The sequence below is a fragment of the Euprymna scolopes genome, chromosome 3, assembly GCF_053919585.1.
Source record: "Euprymna scolopes isolate OS-2025 chromosome 3, ASM5391958v1, whole genome shotgun sequence".
NCBI classification, from domain to species: Eukaryota; Metazoa; Mollusca; class Cephalopoda; order Sepiida; family Sepiolidae; genus Euprymna; species Euprymna scolopes.
In genome coordinates this window covers 86251953-86277132 of record NC_136484.1, presented here as the reverse complement: position 1 = coordinate 86277132, position 25180 = coordinate 86251953, and the positions used below count along the sequence as shown (strand labels likewise).

The 25180-nt window shown below is 28.4% G+C and overlaps 1 protein-coding gene across 18 annotated transcripts in view; it reads left to right on the top strand.

Moving 5' to 3' along the window:
• Positions 1–20638, top strand: part of LOC145256949 (transcription factor AP-2-epsilon-like) — a 275670-nt gene extending 255032 nt beyond the window's left edge. For 13 of the 18 annotated variants that reach the window (XM_080115628.1, XM_080115633.1, XM_080115630.1 and 10 more), the window contains 4 exons: positions 4134–4338; positions 5721–5839; positions 16260–16401; positions 17980–20638. In XM_080115628.1, coding sequence (XP_079971754.1) covers positions 4134–4338; positions 5721–5839; positions 16260–16401; positions 17980–18283 — 770 coding nt within the window. In that variant the 3' untranslated portion in view covers positions 18284–20638. The remainder of the gene's footprint in view (positions 1–4133; positions 4339–5720; positions 5840–16259; positions 16402–17979) is intronic. The other 5 variants (XM_080115634.1, XM_080115626.1, XM_080115621.1 and 2 more) reach the window with 1 other exon arrangement.
• Positions 20639–25180: the final 4542 nt, after the last annotated feature.

Genomic DNA, 25180 nt, shown 5'->3' with positions numbered 1-25180 from the left:
GTATTGGGCATAGATGCATAGATATAAACTGTCATAACCAAAAATTATTTTGTATCAATTTTTATAATTATTCTTGGACAATAGTTTTTTTGTTTTTTTTTTGGTCATATACAAAAGAAGTCGGGGGAATTCTTACTCTCGCATTCAGAAATGTTGATAACCTTTACCAAATAATCGGGTACTAATTTACTCGGAGATATTTTATCCACTCTTCCCTGATGAAAAGAGGAAAGATTTTTCAATTATATTTTACCTTTTATTCATGCCAATTCTTAATTTATGAATCTCAATGTAATTACAGATATTTTGTAAACAATATAACACTAAATATAAATTGTTCTATTAGGATATCCTTATTTAATAATTATTTCATGTCGAAGTTTATTATCAAAGTGTGGTATATATTTTAATTGGGTGTATTTATTTTACAGCTATAATATAACTATTTGTTTTCACATCCATTTAAATTTTTTGTAACATTGCATAATTTCAGACACATAATTCTACCAAAATTTAATTGAACACTGGAATTTTGAGCTACCAAATCCAGTGCAATCGTCATTTTTATAACTTTGCATTATCAACTATTCACTCTTTGTCAGACCAACATGACAAAAATGTCACTTTCTGAAAATTATGACAACTGTTTTTAACATTTCCCCTTTCTGAAGATAGATCATCGATCTGTAATTTAATTCAAATCGATTTTTGTCCTCTCACAGCCAAATGACAAGTGAAAATGCTCATCAAATGAAAATATGTGCTTTTATAGCATTTAAACAAACAAGCTAGGAATTATTAGAGATTAAACTGTTTTAGTTGCTTTCCGTGTTTTTTTAATGGATTTCAATTGCAAACACTACTGATGCCATGACAGCGGCGTTTTCTTTTCTGTCGTTGGATTATGTATTACTCTTACATTCTTAAGTGTCAGAATAATTTACTATTTACTCTGCCACCCACACTGACAAAGCACGTGAAGTGAATTAATTATCGTCTTGCTTTTATTTAGTTAGTAACTCACTTATACATTTTTGCAAAGAAAACTCATTACTTCATTATCAATAGATAACACTTGAATCGGATGTATGCGCGCTGTTAATGTGTATAAATGTGCGCACCAGAGCATGGCGAAAAGACAATTTGAATAATGTGTTTTTGTCTGAAAAAGATCCAACCATTTAACACTGGATCCATAGCGTGAATCTCGGCTGAAAAAGGATATAGACAACAGTCATGTCTTAGAAAATTTACAGAAGCCTACTCAAACAAATTGATGATCCCGACGTGATAAGAATACACTACCTTCTAAATCTTGATCAGAAGACTGCGTGTTAAGATCACCACAGAATCATCAAGTTGACAGTGTGGGTCTTGGTATATTTTCTCAGCTGCGATTGTTGTCTATATCGAATTCATGGAGAAAGTCTGACGTTTTCAGGCCGCGGAACTTTCATTAGTTCCAGCATTAACATTATTGGCGTATTATTTGTATGTACAGAACAGGTATATAAAACAGACAACAATAGTCTGCATGTGATAATGGCGCCATGAACTTGGATATTTCTTTCCTTTTATCAAAATTAATCAGTGAGATGAACACAACTGAGAGAACTTATGAATCATTACTGAATGCGATACACATTACAACATGGCCTTTTGGTCAAGATCAAAGTGTAGCATCTGTTCTTCAGATGCTGCACTTCCATTTCTTGTTCTCTTTCGGTGGAGGAGAAATCCTTCACGACTGAGACAATTTTTATTTTTGTACCTTTTCTCCACGTTAAAAAACGACCCTGGTGTCTAACTCTGTCCCGTGAGGAGGCATAGTAAATAGGTACAACATCTCACTTTTGGTCAGTTGGCAAGGAGGAATTTTGCTTTGTTTTTCTTCTCGTCTCTTGGGCCATTAATATTTGTGTCATTAATAAGAATGGAGTATTTCAAAGCCATCATTATACTTGATCGACTATCATTTGAAATATTAACAAAAACAAGAAAGTATCCAATAATCAAATACTCGAATTTATCAAGTATGGCTTTGTAATTATTGATATTATTATTGATTATTGATTTTGTTAAACTAATCTGACATTATTTTTATTTGTTTCTGTTTGAATGTAAAATGTATATTTATCACATTTGTATTTTGTTTGTATAGTTTTCAACTTATTTTGATGTCATGAAATCTTAGCGTTGATTTCAATAAAAAAAAAATCCATTGAATTCTATCTAGCTCAGATTGTTCAACATCATGCCGCTGATTATGTTTGTATCTTAACGTTCTCGTAGATGATCTTCATTATTTATTGATAGATTCTAATTAGTATTTTCGTTTTTATCTCGAAAGAATTATCTATGAACTTCCATGTTGATATCATTTTTTGAAATGTACATTTTAAAATGCTATAAATTATAAAAATCGGATTTCACGATTTATAAGCTTAACGTGCGTTCAATATTTGGGAAGTAAAACAATTCAAGTGAAAAGATCAGATAGAAATTTGAATATTTTCATTTCAATGATATTAGAAACATCATGATGCAACTTTAAAGATTTTTGCATAAAATAACGCATAAATCACAATAAAATGCATGATAGAATGAAAAGAAATTATACACCAACCTGTTAAATATGAATATTAAATGCATTTCATTCACAAAGAATAAAACCAATCCATTTTTGTATAATTCTATGTGAAACATAATTTTAACAAAATAACGATTTTACAGAAGAATAGATCAATTCGAGAGTGAATCAATGAATTAACTGAAACATTTCTACAAACGTCAGCGATGATAGGACAGCCATGATTCGGTGTATCATAACAGCTGTTCCCAAAATAGTTAACAGTTAATGAAATAACTAGATAAGCTTAAAATAGTCCATCCAGATGAGGTTTTCATTTAAATAAACCATCAATGCAAGTGTATTATGTTTTGGTTTGCTTTTTCATTAGGAATTATTCACGTAGCGAACATATATTTCGACGAGACGATAAAATTAAAATGGATGTGTTAGTTTTAATTAAAACTTATTTTACTTAAATCAGCAGCTAAATTTTGAACAATCTGATTATTTTGTAACAAATATTTATTTTTTTAAATGAATGCATGTGACCAATAAAGTCATCATTTGTTATTTCTTCAAACTTTTGGTGGGTGCTTCTGTTGCAATATTTTATGATTTGTACTCAAGAAATGCTCTGCTTAAATATCGCATAAACATGTATGTATACAATTGTTGTATGTGATGATGGATCAATAAGTCCGTAGCGATGTACAGCCTGAAAATTGCTTCTAGAATTTACTATGCAACATTCGATTAATGGGAAAAGAAAATTCCCAGTGTAAAATGCCCTTTTTAAAGATTGTTAGCCTGCGGACTTATTGATGTACTTACGATTCATTTACGTGAATGAAATACAATAATATACAAATTAATTAGTAGTCATTCGGTTTCCAATCTGGTTTGATGGATTTTCTAGACTGTTCATAAATTGTCGTGCCAACCTTTATTAATACATCTTAATATTTGAAAAGAGTTTGATAAAAATACAATGAGCATATAATCACTAATTTAAACAAGTTTCCCAATATACATTATATGATCATTATTACTATTGTAATTATTACAATTATTACCGTTATTAGAATATGGTTCATATTTTTCTTCAGATAAGAAAACTATCATTAGAATATGAAATATTTTCCCCTTAGCCATTTATATTCGTTCTTTCCTTTTCATTGGAAGACGGTGGCTGATTCTTGATAATAGAAAAGGCAAACAAAATAAGAATAGTTTACTTTAAAATATTTCAACCAAAATACTTTAAATGTATTTTTATTCGGGTTGGTAATAGCGATGTAATATTTTCACTAAAAAAAAATTATTGAATTCTTATATTTTCTAAAATAATTATTAATAAATTTTGCTTTTGCAACTTTAAAGAAATGATATTACTTTTAAGGAACTATTCTGTGTTTAATAATCCCTATTCGTTCTTCTTATAACAAGAATGAACAGAAACAACTTTTAATTAGTTTTCTAAGCAACTTTATGTGACGACTATCAAATATATGCTCTTATAATACGATTAAATAGATTGGAACTGATATGATTTTCTTTGCAGCAGGCATCCGGCCAAAAAATGAAAATAATAAAGATATTGTAATATCGGGAGTGACATCTCCAACAGATGTCTTTTGCTCAGTTCCAGGCCGTCTTTCTTTGCTCAGTTCGACGTCCAAGTACAAAGTGACTGTTGCGGAGGTTCAGCGGCGATTATCTCCTCCTGAATGCTTAAACGCATCGCTCCTAGGTGGTGTACTGAGACGGTAAGTTGATTTTTATAATGACTTTACGCATTATTTTGTTAAATTAAAAAGACTATGAATTAATAACCTTATTTATCAATAATATATAAAGAAATTTAAAAGCTCAGTGCAAGTTTAAAGTATCATTTCAAAAATCATTAATTTGTAAACATTTTTTCACAATTTATGTATATTAACACGTAAACGAGTGTTACCATCTTGATTAATTTCGTCGAAATACTTCTACCGTTTTCTCCATTTACTATGAAATTCTGAAAATTCCCTACTGAACATTTTATTTGATGGGCATGCATTAAATTAAAGGAGTAACAGTAAAAAAAATAATAATTATTGTGTTAAACACCTCCGTTAAATGGACTGAAATGGTGTGTAATTATGTTGAGGACATCTAAGTAATTGCAAATAGAGATTTATATTTCTCACCAATAATTTATGTCGTTTTTTTTTATTTTAATGTCAAGCAATAAATTGCAGAGGTTTATTATTATTATTATTATTATTATTATTATTATTATTATTATTATTATTATTATTATTCAGTTAAACTTGATCAAATGGTTATTTTTTACTTTACACTATAACCGATAGTAATTTGCACAATTATATATAGCATTTCATACGTCACAATCTACTAGAAGACGATGGACAATCTTCTTGAATTCAAATACTAGTATGACTTCGATGTCTTGATGTTTCAGAAGAATTCAATAAAATTAACGTATATTTTAAGTAAAACAGAAATGGTAATATAACATTATATCCATGCATAGTTTTATGAATAAACCCCTGTTGTGTACTTGTATGTGTTTATGTGTGCATATTTTACGGAATCGGGTTTCAAGCAAAACTAATAGATTCATAATTTTCACCGAGATTCAAAATAATGAACGTCGATTAGTTTGAATATGAAGAAGAATTTTAAGTTTCTGACATTTTACAAATAAATGATTCGGTTACAAATTAAATTATATTGGAAGCAAAATTATTTGACTGGAAAGACTTTGTCAAATAATATAGACTTTGTCAAATAATATAGATTTTGCCAAATAATATAGACAGGAAAATAAACGATGGACGAGAAAAGATAAAGCGAGGTAATTTCTTCAGTTTCTCCGTTATCTTATTTTCGTTGTGATTCTGAATAAGAAATTGATTTATAGATTAAAATAAAAGATTTCCTACAATGCAGAATCATTTTGACAATCTATTGGTGCACACACGTAAAGCAACGTATAAAACACATACACACGTACATACATACACATACGGGCAACCACACATACATATACAATTTAATTTTCCCCACAAAATATATTGTGAAATGTCCTTTCATCGTAAATGTATTTATTTTAAAATTCTATTGTATTCATTTTATTTTTCAGGGCAAAATCGAAAAATGGTGGCAGATCGCTTAGAGAAAAATTGGAAAAAATAGGTCTCAGTCTACCAGCTGGACGACGGAAAGCAGCTAATGTAACTTTACTTACATCATTAGTAGAAGGTAAGTTTATCCGAAGCTTACATATAAGAACATTCAGTTATTATTTGATTGAATGTGTTTTTTAGAACATGAGTTCTTCACCTTTTTGTGTCAGGAACCTCTTTGAGAATCTGATGAAAGTGTTGGACATCTTTGACAGATAAACATTGAATGAATTCTTTATTTTATGGACAATTTATTGCTTTATATATTGCATGATATGCGCAAAGTATGAGATGAAAAATTATCATATTTTTTCGTACAAAAGTGAATTTGCACGTCATAGAAAACTGAATTATATTCATGTACACAATATTTTTATTGAATCATATTGCAAAAGATATGGAGTCTAAACGCATATTCCGTGAACAAAGCTTCTTTCCTAGAACTGCCCGCCTGTGGAATTTTGTTCTACTTTCCAGCTGACTACAATATGGTCGTCTTCAAGTCGAATGTGAACAAGTTCATGCTATCCCGTCCCCATAGATTATGTACAATTCTGTCCCAATATCAATAAAAACTATCACTTAGCTGTTGTCGATCACATTACACTAATTAACCCTTATCATCGAGTGGCCTACCGGCAGTGATGTGCTGATTCCACTGGAAAAAAGTTTTCTCACTTAGATAATAGTACTCGTCCTATATAATCATTAACAACCGTGTGATTTTTGTTAACAGACGTTTTTTCGTTGCATCGTTATTTGACCTTCACAGCAAATAATAATAATAATAATAATAATAATAATAATAATAATAATAATAATAATAATAATAATAATATCAAACATTATAGAATAATACATAATTTTGTTAAATGTTAGTAAATAATATAATTTCTATTCAATAAAAAGAAAGAAATGTAAAATCTGAACGATCGTTCATTGTTGGAAAATGACATCGAAGAACAGTTTTTTGTTAAGATAATATTGTTTTTTTAAACTGTTTATAAAAAAAAAATTACTAAGTGTTAATAAATCTAAAATTTGTTTCTAAAGCAAGAAATGTTTAATAACCTTTTCATTTCATTATTGAATTATTTTTAAAGAAATATGATTTTAAGTATTAAATTTGAATATTAATGTATCCGTTGGTCAATTGTGCAAACAAACGGATGAAAAATTAATTAGTATTTAAGTAATGTAGTTTTATTTTTTCCTGATAAAATTATAAAATTGAAATAACTTTCAAAAGTTTTAACACGAGAATTATGTATAGTTATTTCTAAAATTAAAACAATACACGTAAATTCCTATTTTGATCATCTATATTATTCAAGTTGAGAGAAGTTTTGGCTTGATTACTTAATTTTGTGTTTTTAACCATTATGACTGCTCAGTTGTGTGTGTTAGCCAAACCTAAAAAGGAATAATCATCATGCTGACTAAATGAGCCGCGGATGGTGAAATTACAAATTACAGCATATAAATTTCCATGACTATTTGTTAATTTTTATGCGATATCAAAATTTAGTAATAATTTGCAGCTTCGAAAATGCAGTTTAGATAGTAATATTTCATTTTAGATCATCTTTATGCTATGGAAAACGGTGACTTTTCAAATGAGTATTTAAAATACATCTTTTACTTATTCGTCATAAAAATGGGTCAACAAACTTCTATTTTATATATCGTATGTAATACTTAACGTTTTATATTACTTTAAAATCCAAATGAACTTGAACCGATTATTAAATTGTATGGCTGACATCAGTTCACGTTCGATAATACAAAATGCATAAATTCTTATTAAAATTCTCCACACATCGAATTCGATTATTCATCGCCAACAAACCTTCTTTTAATGTTTAATTATTCATGAATGATTCGTTTAACAAGGTGACAACAATTACGAAGGCGAAGAGAAGCCGACTTTTAAGTAAATTTAGCTTTTCATCAAAATTAACGACAAATACAATAAAGATGTCATTTTTCCTTAATTAATCCCAAAAGTTTTACTGTTGTCAAATCTGTAGCAATTCTGTTTCAAATAAAATACAGACGCGTTCCCTCGTGAAAATGTGTAATGCCCTTCAAATTATGTTATCGACGCACTTTCGCGTATATCGTATTGAAGTTATGCCGATAAATAATTTATTCGGGTAATTAATCAATGTATTTTTTAAGTGACTATGTTAGAGCAATTTCTTCCATGAGACAATTAATTAATATGAAATGTTAAATTGATTGTTTTCATATCAATGTATATCAAATGTTTCTGAAAACACAGAATGTCGATTTCTCCCATGATAAATATCATTTTAATCAACACAAAGGAAGATATTACGCATTTTTATATGTATACTTATTTTAAAATAAAATACGCATGAAATACGTTAAGAAGACAAATTACGACGCAATATTATGTAAAATAAACAAATATTTATTCGTTTAAAATTAATATTTTGCCGATAGACGCCATAAACAAATAAAAATGTGTTTGTTTTACATAATATTGCGTTGCAATTTGGCTTAGAAACGTACATCATACGCATTTTATTTTAAAATTCAAACGCTTATATCACGGAAATCACAACTCTGCTTTTTGTATACTTATTTGGCAGATATATAAAACTCGTACACATTTGTAAAATTCATAAAATTACTTGTTTTTGATTTACAAAGAAAATGTATTATTTTAATACTACGAACTACTGTTCTCGTCTTGAAATGTTATTTCACAACGTTTTTTCACATGTATCTTGTCAAACTCCGGAATCTTTCTATCGAACTCGCCAATCTAGACGGAATTTGGAACTGAAATCTAAATTAAACCCACTAACGTAGCATGTTTTTGTTTCATTAGTCACAACTGGTAGAAGTCCAAAATGATTCGTATTTTCAGTGTTGCCAGCAATGAGGATTGAACCTTCAACTTTAGGAAAGTGTAAGTTTACAACTGAAGTTTGCCATATGCTTTATCCACGACGCCATATGCGAACAATTCTATTTTTTTCTGGGAGTACAATCTTACTACATTTTTACTACCACACATTAATACTATATATATATATATATATATATATATATATATATATATATATATATATATATGCATGTATGTGTATATGTACATATATATATTATACTATTTATTACTACCCACTTATTACTATATATATGCGTGTTTGTGTATATATATATATATATATATATATATATATATATATATATATATATATATATATATATATATATATATCAATGAAACAGCTGTAATGGAAAAAAATCCAGGAAATAAACGAAGGTTATAAAAAAGAAAACGTGAGTCTTTGAATTTTAAACAAGATTTTACACTATATATATATATATATATATATATATATATATATATATATAATGGGTAATAGGACGAAAACTTATTCCATCACAATATTTCGTATATAATATATAGACAGAATGGTCCGTGAAATTTATAGATTCTACAATTGCTTGACATGAATTTTCTTTGTCCCAAAAAGTACAAAATACACTCATGTATGATTTCTTTAAAATAAAATGCTTAAGTAGAAACATAATCGCGATCGTTTCTCGTGCATTTTCTTCGTCAATTTCTTTTCTTTTTGTGAGATTAAGGAGCCACCTAGATTATGTCCATAAACAGTTTTGTCATGACATTCTAGCAAAAATTCGAGCTGGGTATGAGTTTAGTTTATTATTCGCACGCAAATCAGCTAATGTTCTCGCCGTCAACAATCACTTCATGCTTTCCATATGGATTTATCTATTTTATATAAACAATATCAACTGCATCAGATGGAGAAGCAAGAATTATAATGTTTATAAATTAAGACGTGTCTATATTTTTAGGCAGCATTTAGGTTATTACATATCAAACAAGTAACATTAAACTAATGGTTGATCGATCGATTATTACTGAATTTAAAACTGTTGAATGGTTAGCCAATCTAACATACAAATCTCTTCTATATGAGAAGAATTTCATCTTAATTAATCTAACACTTTCTAGCCATATTTCTGCTTTTGTGTGCCGTTAAGATGTCTCAACTTGGATGATGAAATACTTTCCATAAGTAAGAGAACATTCATTGAATATGTCATCTTCATACTCTGTCATAATAATCAACGTCCATCGTATAAATTGTCGTCGGAGGGAATACGTCGACCATCAGTTGAATCAATTGAATAAAAGGTGTGATACAATTTGAATCAAGGTGGGCATCAATAGATGTATATATTGTTACTATAAAGAAATTACGTACTTGTATGTATTACGTGAGTAGATAATAATGCAATGGTTGGACTACTTTTGCAAACAATACTGTATCATAGTAATCAGTATAACGCGTACCAACTTACTACATAACATGAAAGATGAGATCTATCTATAATGACAAGTTTTATAAGATGGCAATAATAAGACCTATGAAACTGTACAAGTTGAATGAGAAAGGTTTTCGGAGCGGAAAAATTGAGTACATAATCTTCGATATTAAATATATCATTCCCGTAAAACAATCATGAAATTTGTTGGATTAAAAATAGACGTCCACGCAACCGTTACTAAATCAGTTGCGACAGATAAAACAGAAATTCTGAAGTTAACATGCATAAAAGTTGAAAGTTTTTGCACGTCCGGTGAGTGATAGGATAAAAAGAATTTCGGTTGAATGCATCTGTGAGATTCATCATAAGTTAGACGAATATATATATATATATATATATATATATATATATATATATATATATATATATATATATATATATATATATATTCTATTGTTTTTTTTAATGACAGTTCTTTTCATTTTTACGTTCTTATATGCTGTATTCTTTTAAACGAACAGGAATGTGCTATAGTATTTTACTACACACACACACACACACACACACACACACACACACACACACACACATATATATATATATATATATATATATATATATATATATATAGTAAAACATTATAGTTTGAATGGAATTGTTTTCTAGACTTTAATTCAGTAATTATATTAGCTTTGAATAGGAGTTTTTACGTTTTATTTAGTACTTTACGCTATTGCATTTTTGCTATCAATAAATAATGGATGAATATTAAATAAAAACACGTGTAAATTCTGTAGAGGCGGGAAAAACACACAGACGCATGGAACATAGCCACACAATGTTATAAATATGGAAATTTTCGTTCGGGAGATACATGCGTTTGTTAGTTGAATTAACGATCACCACCACGGAACTCGAATGTATCATATTTATCGATGCGTGTAATTATGAATTCTATATTTTTGAGAGTCTGAATTTGAACTATCGTCTCGTTAAGGGATTTATATAATAAAAATGAAGAAGTGAAAATCAAAAACAAATAAGCCGGCCAAGAAATCGGATAATATCCATAAACAAAATGGGTCATTTATGAGAAGTGTAAACGCTTCAGTTTACAACAGTTTTATTTATTTTTGTTCATTCTTTGGGAATTCTCGATTTTCACTTGCTCAAATTGGCCTCTTGTCTGTTTTGTTTCTCGGTTCAGTTGGGGTTCTATTAATAGCGTCGCATTGATGCGTACCAGACGCAATTGTCAATTCTGCACGAACATAATGCAATTAAACAAGTAGAATCGACCGTTTATATTATCATTATTATCGGGAGATCATAAAAAAGTATTATCTTAAATATATAAAAGTTGAGTAAATGTTATGAACAAGTATAAGAGTCACCAGACGCGTGGCCTCGAAGCTTTTAAAAGATAAACGTTTCCTCTTGTTAACAAAGAAAAATGTCAAAATATTTTATTCCAAGACTATCACTAGCGACACCAGTGAGAATTCCACATTTAATACGCATTTTATTATCTGCATCTACTTATCAAGCATTGCCTGGGAATGAGAACTTTGTGCACTTCTGCTCTCAGTCCTGAACTATCGAACTACAATTTTATTTTTATTCTTTATAATTTGCATTTTGTTTTTAAACTAAAGCAAAACCTGATCGTCTTTACTATTTTTGGATATCCCAGGCAAGTACAGCCGTCAACGATATTTTTGTACAAAAAAAAAGAAATGTAAAATTAATGAAACTATAGCTTCCCTCCACTCATGGATAAAACTAGCAACTTTCGTTCAATTAATGCTATACAATAAATGGTTTACAATAGATATTCTCTTTCGTTGGCTAATACATCCAAGAAGTTTAATTATCGATAAACTATTTCAGATAATATCGAGTCATTAATGAGTAAGTATTCGAATCATTCCGGGAATTCCTCTCGACAACTGCTTTGTGGCATTCGCCCCACCTCCCGTGTTCTGTACTGAAATTCAAGACATCGAGTTCACAGACTGGTCAATAAATACGGATAAAAAAGATATCTAGTTCGACTAATTGTACAAACAATTGCAACATATTAGCTTTTGCTTGAAGCGAAAACAATCAAAATAGCCAGAAACTGTTTAGATTACGTGTGTTTTTTTGGTTTTGTTTTGTTTTTTTGTGTTTTGTTTTTTTGCTAATGATTTGTGGGCAATGATTGTATTAAATCAACTTTGATGTTTTTGATGTCCAAAAGAATTTTGAAATCATAATTAAAGATAGCGACTTTAAACAGATCCGGATCATTGTCTAATTATATTGAAATACAAATAAATCGTGATATAGAATATAATAAACTCAGCGGTGTTAGCTTTACAGGATTGTCTAACGAAACGGAATTAAATGGCCTCCTAACATTTCATTTCTTATTTAATTCGTACGTTTAAATCGTTACCTAGTGCATTTAGGAAACAGTTACATGTTTATTGTTTACATTTCTTTTTTTTTCTTTTTTTCTTTTTTTGCTTTCCAACACGTTGTTTTGTGTTCGGGTTATGTGTATTTATTATTTTCGTACATTTTTTTTCTTCAGAGTGTGTTTCAGGTGGTGTAATTTCTTATCAGTTTTAGCAACCAACAAGAAATTACACAACACCGGAAACAGATCAGTTAAGTGTCTAATATATTTAGCATGGTAATATCATATCGTCAAATATTATATATTTATATTATGTTATTAACGGTATATTTTATAAATATTATATTATTAACGGTATATTTTATAATTTGTATTTATTGCTTCTTCATTTGTAAACATTTTTAAATTTATATATATATATATATATATATATATATATATATATAAAATATATATATATATATGTATATATATATATATATATATATATATATATATATATATATATACTATTATGTTAAAAACAAAAAGTGTTCCGTCGTAGGAATATCAAAGCTAAAGTACAATTTATTTAGATCTCGTGTAGCTTTTAAATAAATAACATACACAGACACAGACACACATACATACACACACACACTCACACTCTGAACTGTGAACTCAATAATATATATTGTATGTATACATGTATATATATATATCCTTTAGTATATATATATATATATATATATATATATATATATATATATATATATATATATATATATATATATATACAAACACACGTGTTTATGTTGTCTCCAACATGAACTTTAAATTTCTCATGAACAACAAACAAGCTTTCGATTTATAAAAACAATGTCTTCATCAGGTTCTGACTTTTTTTTTATTTTGTAAATTATCTTTCCCATCGGAAATTTAAAATCCCTCGTGGGAAGCAGTCCGTGGATGTGTTAGTCACGGTTGGCTTAAATGCCTTGCACCACATGTGGCTCCATGTTATAAGTTAATAAGAAAAGTATTTGCACTTAGAAAGTCAAATAACGATGTTTGTTTTTTATCAAAAAAAAATTGGGGGGGGGACACAAACAACACAAACACACATCGTTATTTAGCTTTCTAATAACTGTTATATAATTCAATAAGAAACGATGTTTTAAAAGTGCAAATACCTTTCTTATCCATATATATATATATATATATATATATATATATATATATATATATATATATATATATCTTGTTATTTGTTTTACATAAGTACTGATATGTTACCACACATTCATGAGCACGTTTCGGTAAGTAAAAGGATCTGTGAGTAACAATGTGATATATCCTTCGACTATCTCTATGACATTATTAATTAAGAGATAAAGTATTGACAGTATTAATTAAGAAGATTTACAAATTGATTGGAAATCGGATTTTTGTGTTAGAACGTGAACCAATAAATGCTCTATCTTACTGACTCCGCAGATTTTTGTACCTCTGTGTTCAAAAGGTATATCCATCAAAGAAATAGGAAAATTCTCACTCTTGTTTTTGTTTTTGTTTGTTTGTTTTTTATCTTAGTTCCTCGGTCTAAAAAGGGCAACCGCTTCAGGAGCACAATTCTACGTGCTTCTATATTTATTCATCTTTGTCATTTAGCGCTAAAGAATATCAAATTATGATGTTAACAGATTAGAAAAATAGGACAACATTAATTAACAGTCGTCACAAAATAGAACATTTTGGGAAAATTTTCCGTGAATTTGTTGTAATCCATAAAGATATGGCAAGGTATAGAGATAAGATCATCTTGTAGATTTAGTCAATCCGTTGGACTTGCTTTGGATCATTTAAAAGATCAGATCAGATATTTCAAATCGAATTGAACAAAAATAAGTGAAACAAACCATGTCAAAAAACAGTGAAAAGAGGTGTACATGTAGATCTCGCCTGAATTCTTTGTCCTAAGCGACTGTACTTGCTCAATATGCCATGACTTTCTTTGGTAGACAATTCCATCGAGCAGAAACCCGACGGACATACAACTCTGCCTGTTTTTTCTAATACGATGAAAGCGCCTACGATACATTTTTTGCTGAGAATTTCTACCAAGATGTTCGTAGTGTAAGCAACAGCACCGATAAACTTTTTTTCTGAACGATGTCGCCGACAATCAGAAGCCATTTATTCAGATGATATCCTAAAGCTCACAGAATTGATATAATTTACTTTTATGTTCTTTTAATTTTTTATTAGTATTTTATAGCACTTCCAAAATAAATCGAAATAAACAGCAATTTTACAACTTTAAACTTTTTCAACTGGACGAAAAGAGCATAACAATAAAAAAAACACACACATCGATAAAATATGTCCTGGGGAAAAACGTGTTTGAAGCATTCGATTTTTATGTAAACTTTCTTGCATTTCAAAATATTTATGCTTCACACTTTATTAGCGCTATTGTTGATACTTATATGGAAGAGCAGAGGCGCAAGAATCTACGGAAGAAAAGATACACAAATAAAAATTGATTATCACAGATTCATTGATGAAAGATTCCGTCAACCTTGCGGCATAACAGCAATAAAAATGGTCTTCTTTCATCCAAATCAATTCTTCAATTCATTTATTATTGTTGCAATTACGTTTATTAGTTATTTAGAGGTGAAGACGTTTTAAATGCTTAGATGCATACTCGCAGGAATATGTAAGAAACTAACAACTTACTGGATACGAATGAAATGTTATGAAATGAAAGACACTCAATGTTACCAGTATGAAGTCTAGTTAAAATCGTTACTCATATATAAAATATATGTGTGTGTTTGGGCGTGGGTGTGAGATCGTTCCGTAATTAACTCGGAAACGGATGGGCCGATTTGTTTTTTAAAGTTCACATAAATGTACTTTATGTGTTTGAGAATATTCTTAGATATGCTTTGCATCGGGATGCTCCCGATAGTATAAAAAACGAATGATAAAAAAAATCGAATTGAAGAAGGAAAAGTTCGATTTTGATAGGACAGAAGTGCGTTCAAAATAAATGTCTCTCTTTAGCGAACAACTGAAATATGATACTTAACTTTTGAATTTTAAACTTTAATTCAAGCTATTATATAAAAATAATTTTATAAAATCGTCAGTAGGTTCTCTACAGTGCAGTGTAGACTGCAATGTATTGTGGAGTAAGTTACTGCGATGAGGCATGTGAATAAATCCTTGCGGTGCATCACAGTGGGTCCCCGACTAGAGCAGGTAGTCAATCGATTTCAGTTAAAAATGGGCAATTTCACCGATTTCGATGACGATAAAAGTATTGGAAATGTGGACCATAATATATATATATATATATATATATATATATATATATATATATATATATATATATATATATATTCTTTTTTATCTGTCACGCTAAAGTTGTTGTTGAATAAATGTTATTTTAAAAACTTTACGGTAACATTTTATTAAAACTGTCGAGTGTGACAATACCTATGACTATTTGTCTACAATTTGAATTGATTTAAGAAATTTAACATGATTTTTAAAATGCAACTTTTGACATGTATGACATAGCATTTTCAATAACCTTGAATTGGTCTGCGTTCTTCTGTATTCAATCTATTCATGGCTACATTCATATCAAATCTGATTCTAATTATGAGGTCATGTTTGTGCATTCTTTCTTGCTATATCTCCACAGTGCATTTTTGTTCTCGATTCAATCAGTTTTAATGAATGTAACCTTTCTCAACAGGGGAAGCAATAAGGTTAGCCCGCGATTTTGGCTACTTATGCGAAACTGAGTTTCCGGCCCGGCCGTGTGCAGAGTACACTTGCAGGCAATACACAGATCCCACCGAACAGCACACGCGTAAAAACATGATTCTCGCAACCAAGTAAGTCACATTTCCACATACGCTTTTATATAAATAGTATTGAAATAATAAGAACAATGTATTTTGCACTTAAGCCTAAGGTTCTCTTTTATATTTTCAATTATAAAGTTCATTAAATAATAAACCAAAAAATAAACTACGTTTTTTATATATTAATTGGGTAATACTGATCATATATTCCTACTATTTTAGCACACGATAACGTATGCATAGATCTTTATAATTTAACAAATTAGAAAAATACGTGGAATTTAAATTTAATCTAAATATAAAATTTACATAACGGAACAAAGAATATCAAATATGATTTGAATATCAAACATCTAAAGAATAAAGATACGAAATTAAAGAATGATATTAATAAATGCAGTTTAATAAATACATTTAAATTATATTTGATTAATAATTGGTTAAATCATTTAAAAATTATTTAAAGAAAACAAAATCTTATAGACCTTTACAATATTATACTAAGCACCAGGCATGAGAATTGGAATATTACATAAACATTAAGATAGCACACAAAGAAAATTATTTAAATTAATAAAAAGAATAAAATATCTCCATTATAAAATAAGAGGAATGCGAGGTAATTTAGTTGATAAGATAATTTCAAAGATAATTTCAAAGATAATTTTCTAGAATAAATTTCCAAAAGTGGAAAAACTTTTGTAATATTTTTTCTTGAATTGATGATTTATAAGCAAAGATTGTTTCAAAATATTAAACTGCATTTTAATGGGAAGTATTGTTGTAAACAAATTGATTTATCTAGTTTTAAATAGTATTAGTCAATGTCAACAATAAACTAGATGAATTTAAAATAATGGCAGAAGAAAATATTAGAAGGACATTTTCGAGTCCATCTGATTTTTCAGAATTTCATTTGCATTTTCATATATTGTTTGGTGACATGTGCACAGTTCTACGTATTTTGTAATTAAAAGTTTCAATTGGATCATTTATTAAAATAAAAGATACTCGAAAAGACATAATAAATACATTGGAATGATTGATAATATATAAAAGTTAAGCTTTTTTTTTTTTACTTTTTCACTAATATATAGTTGAATCCCCTTTTATGATTGTGATTTTTCCAGCGGTAAATCGGCTAATACAAGTGCTATGTTGAACTTATCCCAGGAATTTAAATTGTAATTTCTCATGAAATAGTCAAAGCCTATCTATACTACATATATATATATATATATATATATATATATATATATATATATATATATATGTATGTATAATGTATGCGTATATATGTATATATATGATGTATGCGTATATATAATATATATTATATACGTAGTAAATACTATATATAATCTTAAATATGCTATGTATATATGTATATACATATATATATATACTATATATATTATATATATATAGATATAGGTATTCTATATGTACTATATATATTATAAATATACTATGCATATATACTATATATATCCTATATGTGTTGTATCTGTGTAATTATTATAACTTTTCTGAAAAAATCTAGATAAAATGTATTCTTGTGATGCCAATATTTTCTTACGTTTTTTCTTCTTTTTTCCTTGTTTACAGACAAGTACTTAAAGAGTTAGTGGATTTATTAAACCAAGACAGATCACCATTGGGCAATGCCCGTCCTCAATTAATTTTGGAACAGGGAATTCAGCGGCACTTGACACACTTCAGCTTAATCACTCATGGCTTTGGGAGTCCCGCGGTGACCGCGGGGATGACAGCAATTCAGAACTATCTGAACGAAATGCTAAAATATCTGGACAAAAATTACCCTTCTCAAAATTCCCAGGTATCATCTGCTAATCAACTCGACTCAACTGGGAAAGCTAAGTCTGAAAAAGATGAGAACCGAAGAGAATAGAAACTTTTTAAAAAATTATATATATATATATGCATGTAGATATATATATATGTATATATGCATGTAGATATATATATATATATATATGTATATATCTACATGTATGAAGTAAAGGGTGCGCCATTGAGCAGAAAGAATATCCGAGCTCATTTCTGTTCCAAAACACAGGTAACGGAAAAAAAAACAAAAAAAGAGAAAAAAAAACAAAGTTACAATACCAAAGCAAATGCAGGTGTTTTGCTTTGGTTCGTTGAAATCATTTTGTTTAAGCATCGGATATTCAGCTGATGACGGAAGATTGTTGAATTTAGGGTAACCCTTCTATCCCCGACTGCGCATCATGTTTAGAACGTTCGTGGTGAAAGACTTTACTGATTCGATAGACAATAATTATCCCACGGGTTGTTGTTCCATGGTGCCAGTGTATTGGAACAAGACGTTTAAAAAAAAGCTACGAAATACCCTCACCCTGAAAAAAAAAAAAGAAATTGAATTTCATGTTGATAAACAGAAATCTTGCCAAATGTCTCATGGTTACCTTCAGTCTTGCTTCCGTGTATATGACTGTTTAAAACATGCGCTGTAAACTATTAAAGCTTAAACCTGTGCGTTGTGAAAAGCCAAGAAAAAAAATCATCCAAAAAAACTGTGTTGGTATGACTGAACTGTACAGTGGTCGGAACGTATGAACAAAAGAATAAAAGTATTGAAACGTTAAAAGATCATAACAGGACCTCAATTCAACTTCCAAATCGCTCTGCAATATATTCAGAAAATACAAAAATAAGGAAATTTGAATTTTTTAAACCGAAAAACACCATTTTTATGAGAAGAAAAAGAAAAAGAGCGATGAGGAAAGTGAGACGTCCATTTCTTTAATTTTTTATTTCATTTTTTTTTTTTTTTGTTTAACGAATGAAATTTTAAAATAAACAAGAGTATGGCCCATAAGTCGCATTCCCGTAGTGTGTGTACTCGGAACGATCGCCTTGTGAAAGCAACAATATTTCAGTTCAACTTTTGTAGGTGATCTCTGCAGTATTTGTCATGCAATTTTCTTGCTCAGATTCCGTCTATTTCTTTATACGAAATAGATCTTTGCCATAATTCGAACTCTATTCTAAATCTACGCTATACTAAAAATACGTTAACATTTTCGCTTTGGTCTCAGCTGACTAGTCTAACGAAATTATAGAAGAAAATTGCGGGACACTTGCTGATCTGCATGTACCATACGAGAAGTGAAATGCATTCTGTTTTCAATTATAATCCTTATAACAATTACATTTATTTCATTAAAAAATATTTTTGCTAATTTATTTATACTTTAAAAGATTTCAATTGCATATCATTTATCGAGGCTCACCGCTCTGAAAGCCAACGGAATACATTAAACAGTTTCTGTGTTAGAAATATTTTCTCTGTTCTTAGACGCTTCGTTGTTAAATAATCCAGTATCAGAATTTATTTCTTCTTTCGGTGGAATCAGACTTGCAGACTTTAAAGTTTTGTAAACAATCGATTCCAACGAATGGAATTAATGCGCTAAGAAATAGTAATTTGCCAATTTTTTAAGATATTCGTTAAGCAAATGTGGCTATCTCTTTAAACTAGCAATGTTAGATTATGAACATGAAAGACTTGCAAACATTGTTAATATCCATTACGATAGGCTAGAGAGTCACTAAAGACTAACGGTTTTTTATTGAAAAATAAAAACATGCATTAAAAACTGAAAGATTAACGTTAAATGCTAAAAACTTTTACATGCATAAAATTATCAGAAAAAATAGGGATAAAATTTATTCACTCAAAATTCCGATCAGATATAAATAAGCACGTATTTCTACGATTTCGGCATATTGACCAAGTAAATGCACCGTTATTGAAGCGATGGTTTTAAGCGTCTAGAAACTTCCAACTTTTCTATCAGTAATTAAAATCTTGATATGTCGCATCGACATTTGCCATAACAAAGATATGCATTTATTTTTTTGTTTTGCATTTTAATTTCTTTTTATTTTATTTAAACATTTTTCACAATTCATAATCGATCTAAAATAAAATAGAATGTTTAAGAAAAAAAATCTATTTTTTTAGTCATCAACCAACGATGCATTAACTTGAAATCAAAATATTTTCCAAACGATTTTCCAATCTGATTTACTGTTCTGCTGCGCTAATGAGCGGCCAGCCTCGCAGTTTTTTGTCTTTGATTGTAGTCATGTCTGTAAATGAAACTTTCGGCGTGTTTTTTGTCATTCAACTCAACACGCCAATAATCTCATTGTAGCTAGTAAGAACATTCAACTAACAATGAGAACATTGCAAATAAAAATGGTACATGCAATTTTATATTTCGTTGAATATTCCTTCTTTTTATTTCCCCTTCTTTTGTTTTTTTTTTTTGTTTTTTGTTTGTTTTGTTTTTTGTTTGTTTTCTGGGGGGGGGTGAAAGTAATTATGGTCTGGTCAGATGAGCAGAACATTCTCCATGAGAAACAAGTAGATCACCAACAGAAGATGAAAAATGAATCAAATGTTTTGATTCCTGATTGAAAATAAATTTTACTTTTGTCATTTCTATTGAATCGACAAAGGATTCGTACATTTAACATATTATTGGAATATATAAAAATTTCAAAAGTTCAAAATTTTCTTTCTCTTTGTCTCTCTCTCTCTCTCTCTCTCTTTCTCTCTCTCTCTCCCTACTTTTCTCTCGAATCTCTTAATATACTTATTTTTCTCTCCTTAAAATCCGAGAAGATCTTTGTCATCATGAATCGTCTATGTATTCAGGAAGTTTCGTATCTTTCATTTTATTCTGTAACTAGCAGAGAGACTCGACGTTTCCCGGTATTCCATGAAGACTAACGAATGTTGAACACCATATTTTTATTGTCATCAAAATCGGTGAAAGCATCCATTTTTCGATCAAAACGATTGATTGCCCGCTCTAGTCGGGGACATAATGCGGTGCGCCGAGAGGATATTTTACATGCCTTCCTGCAATGACTTAGTGCATAATACACTTTCATCTATAGAATCTACTGTTGATTTTATAAAATTGTGTTTAGGCAATGACTTGAATAAAGTTTAAAATGCGAAAGTCAAGTATTATTGTTCAATTGTCCTCCAAACAGAAACATTCATTTAAAACGCGCTCTTGTTTTATCAAAGAACCTACTGTTAATTTTCAGAAAAAATCGGCCAAACCGTTTGCTTCTACCGACCTGAAATTATCCAACAGTTTATATTTTTGTTATTTTAAACTAAATTAGTTTTAGTTTTATTTCTAAAGGTAAATTTAATTATTACAGTATTGTTAATTATTAAATTATTAATTGCGAAAGATTTGAGAAAATTTAAACTAATTTTGTTAAGGTTATCTTAGAAAATTATTAAATATAAATAAAATACTAAACTTTAGATCGTTTCATAGTCGCAAAAATTTTTAATTCTTTTCATATTTTGAAGAGCGAAGAATTCATTTTTTTCAACTGTTAACAAATACACATATATGATGACTGATTTAATTTCATAATCAAAATTACTTTTTAGGTAGGATTTTTAAAAAGTTCGTTTGTTACTTTACGTCTTTTTTTTAAATTTTTCAATCAATAATCGATTGATAATAAAGAAATAAACAAGTCACGCAAAGGTAAATATAAGAGATCCATACATGAATACACGATAAGTCATCACACGATGCGACTAACATGAGAATTTCAACATAAGATCCCATAGGTTCAAATTAAAATAATGGTTTGTCACGAATTAAACATAAACTTTCAAAAATAATATAAATAATAAATTAATAACATAATCCATTAAAAAAATACATTAAATATACGGATAAAATTATTTTTAAAAGAAAATATTCGAAAACACTCAGAAAACTAATTTCGTTGAGAAAAGTAAGAGTAGAAATGGACAAATCCTTTTACATTTCATCCACAATTTTATAAATGACATAAAGTTCTTAAAATATATAAAAGCTCGAAACAAACTCAAAAGTCATTCGAGTTTTAAAATGTTTAATTCAAATAAACTCACTTTATTATTAGAATTTTTTCTAAAAAATATTTCTCTCTGTCTTAGTTTTTGCCTTTAGTACAAAAAAAATCGTAAAAATTATATTCAACCAAAAAAACAAAATAATTGACCATTTCTTATGAACTTGGCACACATTGCTGTACTAGAAGTCTTTGCTAACCAGAAAAAAACATTATTTACATGAGTCTAATGTGTGAGCGTACATGCAAAGACATGTATAATGAAGAATCAAATGTATTCGTGTTTTTGTTAAATCAGATGCATGGATAGAAGGCGCTTGAGAAGAATATGGCTGAACAACAACTTCTGTGCGACATTTTATATAACATGCCTGCTGAAATTAAAAAGATCGCTCGGCGAATGAAACAGATATCCAGAAACATCGGAAAAAAGAATAACACTCTCGTGTTAAATCGGACGTTCTTGAATAATAATTTGCTACCAAAATATACAAATATATATATATGTGTGTGTGTGTGTGTGTGTGTGTGTGTGTGTGTGTGTGTGTGTGTGTGTGTGTGTGTGTGTGTGTGTGTGTGTGTGTGTGTGTGTGTGTGTGTGTGTGTGTGTAGGTTCAATCTCAGGCTAGGGGAATGACTAGTCTAGCCGCACTGATGAGTTATAATACAGCGAAACAGTACTGTATGTTAATGACTACACATAAATTTACATATGTATTATTTATATATATTTATATATATATATTATATATTATATGGATATTAATATATTAATATCCATATAAATATATAAAATATTTATATAAATATATATAAATAATATAATAATGTCAATATATACATATATATAAATATACATATGTATATATATTGACATATTTACATATATATTGACATATATATATTTATATATATTTTGTATATTTCTTTAGATATATATATGTGTATTTGTTTATTTATTACAATTATGTAGGTATATATATTTTATTCATATATATATGTTTATATATATATATATATATATATATATAATTATGTATATTATATAAATAAATGTATATACATTTTTGTATATTTATATTTTTTATACATATATATATATATTTAGGAATATATTTACATAATTATTTATATATATTTATATATATAATTATAAATATACATCTGTTTATATATTTGTATTTAAATATACATATAAAAATTTAATATACATGTATTCATATATATATATAAATATATTTATATCTAAATATATTTATAGAAATACATATATTGCTAAGTCTTTTCCGATATTTGTAAATATATATATATACATATATTTATATCTATATGTATATATTTATATATACTTACATATATTTAAATAGATTTATACATAATTATATATATATAAAGGTATATATTTATATATATATATATATTTATATACATATATATATATTTATATACATATAGATATATATATATATTTATATATATATTTATATACATATAGATAAATGTATATATATATGTATATATATATATATTTGTATATATATATTTATATGTGATTATATGTATATATATATTCATATATTCACGATTTTAGCATTTTTAAAAGTCACAAGCATTATTTTTTAATGTAAGAAATAAATAAGAATAAAAAACGAACTGGTAATACTTAATGGGATACTCTGGGCGAACTATTCCGACTTTCTCGAAATGAGAAAGTCTACAGATAATAACAAGTGCATAAGCGGTCATCAATCGCATGGATATCCGGTCAAGAGATGATGACATACAGTGCTTAACAGTCTCAAATGATTACCGATCGGACAGGGTAGCAAAGAGATGTTTCGTTAGTACGCGAATAGCCAGAATACAAATAAGCAACTGGAGGATCACCTATGAATCCGATAACACCATGAAAATTCCCCCCTGGAGGAAGCCAGTTACAGACTGGAGTGAGCTTTGTGTTGGTCGGTAATTAGCGCAAAAATATTCAGACCAATTGTTGGTTCAACATCCTAATTAAGTTAACAGCTGCAAAAAACAGATTTGCACCTGCCATTGTTATGAAAGCGAGATCAAATATGGAAATTTTTTTTCACTTTTCAGATTTATATATATAGATTTATATATATAGCTTTATATATATATATATATATATTCACATATATGTATATATATATTCACATATATGTATATATATGTATATATATATTCACATATTTTTTTAATAATATTGTAAGTATACATACATTTGTATATATATGTAATAACATATACATATATTCAAATATATATATATATGTATTAACACACACAAATATACATCAGATATATAGTTATATATATTTTACATATATATATATACATGCATGTATATATATTTATTTATATATATATTGATATATATTGACATATTTATATATATATATTTATATATATATTCGTATATATACATGTATTTATATACATATATATTTATATATATATGTATGTAAATATTTATATATATATATACATTCGTATTTATTATACATTCGTATATATATATATATATATATATATATATATATATATATATATATATATATGTGTGTGTGTGTGTACATATCTATATATAAATATTCTAGCATGGGTGCCTGGCGTTGCCCAGGTGTGTGTTGAGCAAAAAAAAAAAAAAGAAGTGACGTAGGTTAAAATTAAGGCTAGATAATAGAAAAGAGGGATGACTTTCGAAAATATCGGTGAAAAAAGCGACCCCTTCCTGTAGAAAAGTGCCTAGTTGCGGGTGAAAAAAATGAATCTTTTTGCCAAATTTTCGGTATTTGTCATCTGAAGGGTCGAGCTTCCAAACGATACTGATCTTGTGAAAGTCCGTCACCTCAGTCGA